The sequence below is a fragment of the Aedes aegypti genome, chromosome 2 (assembly GCF_002204515.2).
Source record: "Aedes aegypti strain LVP_AGWG chromosome 2, AaegL5.0 Primary Assembly, whole genome shotgun sequence".
Lineage (NCBI taxonomy): Eukaryota > Metazoa > Arthropoda > Insecta > Diptera > Culicidae > Aedes > Aedes aegypti.
The window spans coordinates 106933328-106945341 of NC_035108.1; the positions used below are offsets into that span (position 1 = coordinate 106933328).

Below are 12014 nucleotides of genomic sequence, written 5' to 3' on the forward strand. Positions count from 1 at the left end.
CAGCACTTCAGAGGACAGAACACCGGATGTCCTTCCGAAATATATTTCACAACATGTTTGGTGATCCATTTGAAGTCCGAAGACATGAACTCACAATCCATGATTGGACATTCCACTTCAACATTGTTTTTTCGTCCAATATGGCGCTGCCGAATGTGTTGGACAAACACGGCGAAGGATTAAAAAACAAACAACACAATTTTCGAATGGGCACTCAAACTTCGATTCTTTCTTATGCAACCGCATATGTTTTATCAACAACTCGTCGTTTTCTGCGGATATTCCGCAGAATTTGCACACTATTTTCATTCTTACAATTAAGCACTTAAACTCACCCTGCGCAAACGACTGACATTTTACTTATGCCCCTTTGCTTTGCGGCTGGCGTTTAGGTGTTGGGACATTGGTCATTGTACACTGAAAAGTAAGTGGCTAGATTAAAAAACAAACACTGAAAATTATTACGCTCAAAATTGAAAGTAATTTACAGTGACGGAATTTTAAAAGAACCACTTGAAATTTATTGATTGCGTATATAATAACGTAAATATAAATCTTCATTACATTAATGTCATCTATCATTATGTCAGGTTTTCCAAATAAATCATCAGTAATATTCAGGATTTTTTAGTGTGTAGGTAGAATTTTGTTTTACAATATTGCTCAATATGCTATAACAAACGAAAAACGATTGCAAAGTTACAGAGATTGAGCGCACAAAATGCCAAATTTTAAAGGTAATCACAAACTTTGGCTCACATACACCCTATGTCTTCAAAATATGTCGAAATTTCTACTATTCAAAACGAATATGCCTTTGTACTAAGAAAAGATCGGGCACCTGGCTTCTTTAAGTTGTTCTTCTTTTCATCCATGTGTGCCCAGTTGTGAATTTTCCACCCTTGCGTGTTACGTTAAACAGTGTTGCCATTTGTATGGAAGACGGTACACTATTTCTCAAAAAATATTACCTAATTATTATTTAGTTTTTAATTGTGGTGATTATGTGAATTATAGTGTATCTCTTCTTCTTGGTATTACGTCCTCACTGGGACAGAGCCTGCTTCTCAGCTTAGTGTTCAATGAGCACTTCCACAGTTATTAACTGAGTGCTTTTATTGCCAAAGTGGCCTTTTTCGGATTTGGATTAAGATTCCCTTTAAGTCCTTTAAAAAACACTCAAGGCAAGTACAAAACGAACTAATTGAAGCCCAATACGACCAATCTAACACTGCACAATCTGCATCCGGCTGACAGCTTAAAAAACGGTATGTCCTTCTCATTTTTCACGCAAATCTTAATCCACTCGTTACGCGCTTTCGGGTCCTTCGGGAACCGATAAAAATGGTGATCCGGATGAGATTTCCTGCTCCGTATACAGTTAAAGGCTTTGCACTTAATTTCGATTTGATTTCGTTTCACTTTCTTGTTAGGTTTACATCGGTCGGCTACGAACTTTTATACACAACCGCAAAAAAAAATTACGACCCAACATAGTAATCCGGCAACACGGGCAAAACCAAAACAAACGCATCCGATGGTAACTTTTCACACGCAGCCACACACTCGCAGACATCAAATTCAACCAATCAGCGACTGGATCACAAACTGGATTCAATTTTATTCCCAGTTCTCGTGTAACAATTCTAAAGGGCCAATGATCAAATTGTAAACAAATCGGGTTTTGATACCATTCGATAGCATCTCCCAACACCCACAAACTATGCAAACATTGTCAACATAATCATAAAATTTAACCGTTATAAACTCGGTTTTCAAAACGGCCAATAACCGCTTTTTTCCAAATCATTCATTGGCTCCCGCTCGAAAAGGCCAATGATTGGTTCTCGCTCCATCAAGAAGGCCTACAATCGGAAAATTTCGCAAACTGTCATTGGCCTTAGCATGGTGAGAGGCCAATGACTCTCTCTTGCTCATTCATTGAAAACCGAAAAGGCCTAGCCTTGGGCCAAGCACGCTAATAAAATTCTATTTTGGCCAATAAAAAAGGCCCATGCCTTGATGAAAATCAAAAATGGGCCAAGCATTTAAACTCATCATTTTTTCCACATTTTTGTCAGTTTTCAGAATAAAATCAATTATTAGTGTGTAGTAACAGTAAATCGTCACCCAACTAGCAAGAAATCACATTGATTGATTTGAAATCTGAAAAATAGGAATTGAAAATGTGGTGAATGATATTCAAATCGAATTTTCTCAGTGGCCCTTTTGAATTGTTACGCGAGAGTTGTCCTATCTTTATATTAGCCTTTGTATCACTTTTCTATGAGGCGCAGTGCTGCCAGATTCATAACTATGAAATCATACAAAAAACGTCTATACTTGTTCAAATATCTACAGCTCTGATTTACATCCATCCCAATCTAGTAACATAGTCAAATGAACAATATTCCCTCATCTAAATGCTTTGTCCGTCGTCGCAACACAGCTTTCAAGTTCATCCAATGACACGAAAATAAACACCATCCCGCTTGTTTACATGTTTCATTCTCAGCCCTCCTTTTTGATGCGACCAGGGCGACCTTGCTGAAATCGAAAACGAATGCCCCACAACTGTTTACAACCGTGTCATTTAAAGTAAATAAACGCACGGGGAAAATATTTCTAAAAAACGCTCATTTTTCATCGGACGCATCTCAAATATCTTGACTCCGGGTCTACTTACCACAAAACGCAACCCAAGCAACAACGTGATTGGTTTGTGGAAGACAAATCCGCTCTTTTTGAGCTTGGTATTTGACGCGCGTCTATTTAAATCAAGTCAATGACCACCACACCATCGATATTTCTCGTTTTTTTTTTGTAACGGTCGAACTTGTCCCGTCGTTTGAGCAAAATTTACGACATCCATGTTCGAAAATAACTCTTACACTGAGTGGATTCCCAGACATAAATCACAGTGCCGATATGTATGCGCGGTTTTTGGAGAGGAAAACTCCTCCACCGTTAAGTGATTCACGAACTGACGTGTGCTCTGTTTGCAGACCAAACATTATAACGCAAAGTAACGGACCATTTAAACGAACAGAACTTTTTATACCAGACAGTGTAATGATCACGTTTATCATAAACAGTGTGATGATTTATTGATTAAAAACAATTTCAAAACATAATAAATCTACTTGTTAGTGGGATACTGGTAAGAAAAAGTACAAAAAAATTCAGTACTGTTTGCCATTATATTCTGACTAGAATGTTTGTTCTTTGACAGGTACTTCGACCTTAATTTCAAAATAATAAATATCACAAAGTTTTGGAGAACTAGATTTATTTTAATTGTCGGCTTTCTTTCGTGAATCTATACTGGGCTGCATGTGAACGCTATTTTTAAGAGTTCCCACCATGCAAAACTATGTTTTGACATCCATTCGGAGGTTGCGGCCCCAAATTTTCTGACAAAGTGAAATGGTGGGAAACTTGAACTAGTGAACGTGTCACCATTTTATTAGCCCAGCCGACAATGTCCGTATAACTCGAAAATGTGTTAAAAATGTGTTAATGTGTGAACTGTTCCCATGTTCATTGCTCAGCGCTCTTTACCTAATAATGCATTCATTGGACATGCAAACAGCACTCACTTGTTCAAAAATATTTGAATAACACAGTGCAACAAAAATTACATGTTTGCGTGTCACAAGGATCAAATTATGTGTTTCTAGTAGATTCGGGGTTACTGAATCTGATGCCGTTCTCAGAAATGTTCCAGCACGTTACAATTTTCAGCTACAGGTCGCTAAAGTTGTATGAAATACTGGTTTCATTGATGTTTACATGAAATTTAAAGTATAATTTATCAAACTTTTTTGTGATCTAATCCACCAAACATGCTTCGGCTTTCATTTTAGATAAAATTTGGTTGAAATTGCACGATTAAATTTAAATTAAACCGATTTTTTTAACATACCGTAATCCGGGGTAGCATTGATCATTTTTCTTCAATATTTCGTTTGAAAATGCAAATGTTGCAGGTTTTATATTTTTAAAACAAGTACTGCCACCCATAGCTCGAGACTATATACTTTATTTTGTTTATTGAAAGATTTATGCATGCTAAAAAAAAAATTTAGGTGATTTTTTTATTTAGTTGATATGGGGTAACATTGATCACCTATAAAAACAACGTTCGGTAATACTGAAAATGTCGTTTCTTTCTTAAATCATGGCCAAACGCCTTCAAGTAATTTACTTTTTGAGTTATTTTAAAATTAAAAACACCTCGAACCACGGAATACGCCTAAAAGTAGGCAATTTCCTAAGGGAATTTTACATTCTTAACAGTAATTCGGTAATGTTGCCTAATTGAGCATACTTATAAAAGTTTTGACAATGGAATCGTTTTCGGCGACGTTATTTTTAGTAAGAATCACATTTTCCTTGCTTATATCGTTTGCAGAACTTATGTGAGTCATGAATCTTCGGTAGTGTCAACCTAACCAATTAAAATCATTATATAGAAAAGATGACAAATTTACGCATAAGGTAAACGCAATTTTCACAAAAATATTACCATTTATTAGCTCATGAATATAAGAAAGAGGAGCACCATTCATGATTTGGAAATGTTTCATCAATAAATGATAATACGAACTTTTTATGAGGTGAGTCATTCCGATCAATGTTACCCCGCTGATCAATGATACCCCGGATTACGGTACTTGCAATGTCCATTAGACTGATGCAAATTTTGAAGTTTTTGCTCCCCTATGCTTAAACGATGTCAATTATGATGAAAATGATCCTCCCAAAATTTGAAGTGATTCGGAAGATATTTGACTGTGTACACGCCATTTGAAGTTTATATGAAGATTACTATGGAAAACGCCAATCTTTTGGGTTCAGCCCTCTATCTCTTCGTCATAACATTTTATGGAAAAGTGAATACACTCACCTCATGTGAAAACTTCCCAGCTACAACTTTGCCGAAGATCACATTTTGATGGGACGTACGTATAATTTGTTATTATTGATAACAAAGTCTAAATCATGCTGAGATGATCATTCAACTACTTTCAGAGCAACACTGCTTTTTTTTGCTGTAGAACATAGTAGCCTGGATTACTTTGATCTATTCTTCCCGTCAGGAGTACCACTGTTGCCTGCCGAACAGTTGGTGAAGCATGCAATATGCAAACCAAGTTTATAATGATGAATAACAATTTATCCTGACGTCCAATCAAAAAGTGGTCTTCGGCAAAGTTGTAGCTGGGAAGTTTTCAAATGAGGTGAGTGTATTCACTTTTTCATAAAACGTTATGACGAAGGGATAGAAGGCTGAACACAAAAGATTGGCGTTTTCCATAGTAATCTCCATGTAAACTTCAAATGGCGTGTGCACAGTCAAATTTCTTCCGAATCACTTCAAACTTTGCAAGGATGCTATTTACCATAATAAAAATCGTTTAAGCATAGGGGAGCTAAAATTTCAAAATTTGCATCACTCTAATGTCCATACAAAATTCTTCTCATATGGTAAAATACAATACTTTTCTAAACCATCAAAACATAACTTTTCCACATCGAAAGTATCATCATTCGATGTTGAGTATTGTTATATACATGTAGTTTCAATTTTGTGGTAAATTAGGCAAATAAATTGCCTAACAAGCTTGCAAACTTGCATGCAAGTTGGTTGAAATAGTAATTTTTTTAATTTTAAACAGCCAATATCTCAAAAACTAGACATGCTATGATATTTCTGAAAACGGCAATGGATTCAGCAACTCTTAATTAAGTGAATAGCGGTATTTTGGTGCTTGAGACAAAAACGAGTTCCGCAGTGTAATCGAAGTTGCACAAGTAATCACGACTCCAAACATTAAGAGGAAAATAACCATCATCGTTTTACAAATTTTCAAAACCAGGTTTTATTTTGCTCAAAATTGAAGCAATGCTCCAGAAAATCTATCATTGCATTGCACTTGCTATCTGAAGTAAAGCCTGTCCACGATAAATTTCGGACACGGATGGCGGGTGTACCACAGAAAGTTCAAGAATTTTACAGAAAGAAGGATTAACATCCTTGTCAACTGTTTATTTTGTAGATATAACTCTTTTATTCTGAAATAAACAATTGTTTTTGTTGAATTATGAGTAACTTTTTTTTGCTGCCATTATTTGGGTGTCCGAAATTTAACGTGGACAGGCTTTACGATGATAGATTTTCATTAGGATTGATTGGAATTTGAACAAAAAAAACTGGTTTTCAAATGTTGATGATTGCCGATGATTGAATGATGGATTCTTGAGCCTTAAAAAGTCAATAACGGCGCCAGCCTTATCCTTATGGCCATTGGAGAATATTTCTAGTGATTTTCACAACGTTAAACGCATAAGTGACCTGTGTGCATTTCAAGTATCAAAATTAATTATTTTATTATAGTGAATATACAAAATATCGTCTCGAAACTTTTATTTGAAAACCAAATATGTGTACCGTAAACCGTTAAGCACCGGTTTCTAAGTTATCGATTGCAGTTGAAATATTACATAACGATTAGAGATGGTCGGGTTTCACATTTTCCAAACTCGAACCCGACCCTTACCCGACTTATTTTCTTTAAACCTGGACCCGACCTGAAGCCGAGACAATAGTTGAAAAACAAACCCGAACCCGACCCGAACCCAAAAAATGTTCGCTGTTAAAACCCGGACCCGACCCGAAACCCGTCGTTTCTGTTTTTCTGTTTTCTGTTTTTTTTTTTTTATTTCCGTGTAATAAATGAAAAAAACAGATTTGAAATTATTTTTATACCACCAAGCTCTTCTTCTGTGATAGGTTGATCGTAAAAAAATATAAAAGGTACGATTTTTTATATTACACGTTGAAAGAACCCCAGGTATTTATAAGTTATATAAGAAAACAATTTTTCAAACAATTTTCAAAAATACAAAAAAGTTTCAAAAATAACTTTTTTTACATGCGTGTTATGAGTCAAGGTTTAAGCCAAAAATAAAATCATTTTGATTTCCGAGCTACGAAAAAATACACTAAATTCCAACGTGCACCCCGTCTAAAGGCGGGGTTGGGTATTAGAGGCAGTGTTGCCACATTTCTATCTGTACCGAAGACTCAGAAATATTTTTTATCTGTACCAGAGATTCTAAAATTATGTACCCAAAATCTGTACCACATCCAACATAAATGATTGAAAAAACTCTTAAGATCCTAAAAAACTTGGAAATTTAACATAGTTTTTATTGAAATAATTTCATTTGTAATATAATTATTATTCAATTCTTTGGAAATTGTATCTTTCAATTATAGTTTTGTAAAAATGAGTTCCAATTTTCACGAATCTTTTGGATTTTGTGTCACAAAATTGCCAATTCCAAAAATCTGTACCAATCTGTACTTTTTCGTGAAAATCTGTAATCTGTACCAAAAACTATCAAATAATCTGTACTTTTCCAGATAAATCTGTACTTGTGGCAACACTGATTAGAGGGTTAGTTGGATCCTATTGTACAATTGAAAATAAAATCACAACGTTTTACAAAAGGAAACATAATAAAGAATATGTAATTATTATACAATAGGATCCTTCTTGCCACTTTTGATTCACTTCGGCAGTGGGGTTTTTTGAAAGCTACTGAGCTCATATTTAACCACAATATGCGTCGTATTTGAGGTGAAGATGAATCGAAGCCAAAGTTCAAATTTTCAAGAGCACGGATCTGGAGAACCAAGCATGCGTTTGAGCTGAAAACCTAATCAATTGGTCACCACCAGCTGATGACCAATCGATTAAGTTTTCAGCTTAAACGGATGCTTGGTTCTCCAGATCCGTGCTCTTGAAAATTTGAATTTTGGCTTCGATTCATCTTCACTTTAAATGCTATTTTAACCAAATGTAAATTTTTGATATCTAAAGTAGAGTATCTCGGATACAATGTTAATTCGGAAGGAATAAGTCCAAGTGAGAAACATGTTGAATGCATAAAAAACTTTCCAATTCCTAAAAATGTGCATGATGTTTATAAATTTATTGGATTGGCAAGATACTTTAGAAAATTTATCCCAAATTTTTCAGTTATTGCAAAACCACTTTATGATTTAGTAAAAAAGAATAAAAATGATTTCAGGTTTGCAAAAAAGGAAATGGTTTCCTTCGAAATCCTTCGAGAAAAACTTATTGCAGAACCAGTATTGAAAATGGTTTCTCCTTTTGCTAGAACTGAACTGCACACATATGTGAGTGCTTTTGGATTCGGTGGTATTTCAATGCAGGAACAATCAGATGGAGTTTTACATCCAGTAATGTATTATAGCAAAAGATCAGATTCACATGAAGGACATTAATGCGAAGATTGCTCGATGGGAAATTTATCACGTTTGCCAATTATTTGTGCATAAGGGAATGGAAATAATAGTTTTGAAAGAGCATTATTGGCTAGCCAGATGTTGGATTCTAAAATTGAAGAAGTTAGAGCACAGTTAGAAAATAGCGAAGATAAAAATTATGAGTTGCGAGATGGAGTCGTGTATCGGAACAGCAAAGATAATAAAATATTGTTCTATGTCCCACAAAATATGATAGGTCAAATTTTGAAAATGTATCACGATGATTTCGACCATTTTGGTGTAGAAAATGTTTATGAACTTATTAACAAATCGTACTGGTTTCCAAATATGAAGGAAGAGATTGAGAAGTATATAAATAATTGTTCAAAATGTATCGTATATTCTAAGAAATTTTTTAAGAAGGATGGCCCTTTGAATATAGTAGAGAAAGGAAATAGACCTTTTCATGTGTATCGTATGACCATCTTCAGTGTCGTAATATACTCGACTTACAGTTGAGGCCGAAATACGCGTAGCCATCAAAGAATACAAACAATAGAGGCATTAAATGGTATAGTACTAAATTCGGTTTTATTTTCATTTATTTACTTACGTTCTTGTTCTTATGCTTCTGTCGACGATCACCTGTTTACAACACAATCACGATGCGTCAATGTTCAAAAAATCACAAATGTTTGACGTTGTCTGCAGTGTTCTCTCGAATAAAACGTCCATTAATCCGTCAGTCTCCGACTCCACCCGGTTACCATCATCGCCATGAACCTGAAATCAACCACTTGCTCTGGCCGTCAAAACGTGTGCAGCTCAAAATCTTCCAACCGTCGGATAGATGCTCTTTGTTTACACCTCGAACCCATAAAACGTGCAATCAAATGGTCCAATTTGTTTTTACTTGGCTTCTCCTCGAGGTTTCTCCCGTCCCCTTCGAAAAATAATGTTAGTTATACTGTTATTTTAGGGGAAAATATTTTCATGTCCTAGGAGAAGGAATACTAACACTGATTTATCCAAAAGCCAATAAAATAATACTAAACAAGCAATAATTGAGGACAAATAAGAAATACAAATTACAGATATTTCAGGATATATCTTATGAAAACGAGCAATATAATATATATACTCTAATATTCTTATAAATAGTAAATACATTTCAACACATTTGTAGCAAGCTGTTTGATTTTTAAGTGCATATTGTTTATTTTTCCGAAAGCGTTTTTTGTTTTTTTTTTATGTAGGGAAAGTGTACCAGTTATGGCCATAGTGGTTCCCTATTTGGCCATATGCAATATATGGATAACTTTTGCATTTTTAATCTCTCTGAATGTTTTAACATCAAGATTTATCCTTTATCTTACTGCTAAAACACAAAACAATTTTCAAAATGTGAAGGCATTCAAGATATCACGTATGGCGAAATAGGGAACCACTATGGCCATAACTGGTACACCTACCCTAGTATGTTTCTTTTGAAAGTTTTGGGTTTTTAGCGCTAATTATTATTATTTTTCCCTTGAACATTTCATGTTTTTGGGTGCTAATTTGCAATCTTTTATTGTTTATTTACAATTTAATTATCGATTGATTGCTTGTTTACAATTTATCTATGTCTATGCCTGATTCTTTTATTGGCCACTTTATTATAAAACAATGAATGTTCCCTTTCTTTCAATGCTTGTTAATTTGACTGTTGTTATTTCATTCTCTCCTCCCCCTATCACAGAACTGGAGCCGGCGTTTCCCTACCGGCAGGTGCAGCTAAAGGAGAATGTCGATCCCCGGCAAACGTTCGACATTCTACCGGAACTGGGCCGGGGTACCTTCGGGACGGTGTTCCTGTGCCGGGAGAAAGCCTCCGGGCTGGAGCTGGCGGCCAAAATAGTGTCCTGCGACAAGAAGAAGGAGCGCACCGACGCCATTCGGGAGATCGACATCATGAGCTGCCTGCACCATCCCCGGTTGATCCAGCTGTTCGATGCGTTTGACTACGAGAATAAAGTCTATGTGATACTAGAACTGTAAGTATGGGGGGCTAGGATTCACCGAAACCCTTTTTTACGTAATGGGTCATAAAAAGCATTTTACGTAAACAGAATATCAAATTGAATTTGTGCAATGTAAACGGAATTCTATGGCCAGCGAAATTCAAACACTGTTTAAAGCTATGTCAGCTACACTCCAACCTCTTTTTACGACCGTTTTTTTACCGACGGTTCTTTTTCCGACCACTTTTTTACGACCGAAATTCAGATTGACGACCGTTTTTATAAATGATCATTATCTTAAAAAGTATTCAAAATAGAGGATCATGATGTTCAGCAAAATTGTTCAGTAGTTCAAGGGGTAACATATGGTGGTCATTCAATTGCGGAATTCTGCCACTAGGCGGCGCTAGTGAGCATAGAACTTTTGTTTTGCGAATATCTCAGGATCCTGGCCGCTTAGAAAGATGGCGTCTTCGGCAAAGTTGTTCAGTAGCTCAAGGACTATCAATATTCGAGATTTTGCCACCAGGCGGTGCTAGTGAGCATAGATTTTTTGTTTTCCGGATAGCTCAGTATCCTGACCACTTAGAGAGATGGCGTCTTCGACAAAGTTGTTCAGTAGCTCAAACGCTATTATTATAAATGCTATGAGGTTCAAAATTTTGCCACCAGGCGACGCTAGTGAGCATGAAACTTTTGTTTTGCGGATATCTCAGGATCGTGACCACTTAGAAAGATGGCGCCTTCGGCAAAGTTGTTCAGTAGCTCAAGGACTATCATTATTCTAGCCAAGAGATTCGAGATTTTGCCACCAGGCGGTGCTAGTGAGCATAGAATTTTTGTTTTTCCGATAGCTCAGGATCCTGCAAAGTAAGTGCTGCTGATGGCCATCCCCCTGGCAGCAGTGAAAGTCACTAGTCGTAGGCCGTTGTCATTGGTAACGGAGTGAAGGCTCTGCTTACCGATTATCGGACGGAAAAAGTCCTCTCTTCCGACCTGCGCGTACGCATCTCCGATGACGATTTTCACGTCGTATTATAGGCACTCTCCATAGACCTTATCAATGCGTCCTTCATGTCTTCAGGTTTGTCGTTCGCCGGTGCATAGATGTTGATCAGGCTGTAGTTGAAGAATTTGCCCCGTATCCTCAGTACACAGATTCATCTGCTTCCCGATCACTATGAAACCGACTCCATGTTCTGCCTTATCGCCGCCACTGTGGTAGATGTTCTATTTGAACGTAGTGTTGGCGATGGGATCAACCGCCTGTAACCAGTGGTGTGTCTGTCTGTCCGAGATTGTTGAGATTTTCGCGATGTAGTGTGTTCCGTGTATTTTGTATGAGACAACCAAGAAAGAGTTTGAGTATTTGTTAGCATCACCACCCATCGCCCACTGGACAGCATGCAGCCACATAGATTATTATCCAACGTTCCGCTACTCACCACTAGGCCTGAAAGGACGAGCAGAATGGGCGGCCATTAGGGGGTGGCGTAAAAGAAGCCATAATGGGGCGAATCCATACATTGCGGGAAACTGTAGGTCGAGGGTTCTGAAAAGCACATCCACCATTGATCTGGATCATTATCAAGCCAAATATTAAGCGAGATAGACGTCTGTCGGAAATTTGTAAAGAGTAGAAAGGATTGTGCAAAGAGTAGAAGATAGTGGATAGTGTGGACTGTTGGAAGCATCCAGGTAACAGACCC

The 12014-nt window shown here is 36.7% G+C and overlaps 1 protein-coding gene across 6 annotated transcripts in view; it reads left to right on the forward strand.

The window, feature by feature from the left end:
• Positions 1-12014, forward strand: part of LOC5569428 (myosin light chain kinase 2, skeletal/cardiac muscle) — a 132024-nt gene that overhangs the window by 91876 nt on the left and 28134 nt on the right. For all 6 annotated transcript variants that reach the window (XM_021841870.1, XM_021841869.1, XM_021841871.1 and 3 more), the window contains exon 3: positions 10044-10338. In XM_021841870.1, coding sequence (XP_021697562.1) covers positions 10044-10338 — 295 coding nt within the window. The remainder of the gene's footprint in view (positions 1-10043; positions 10339-12014) is intronic.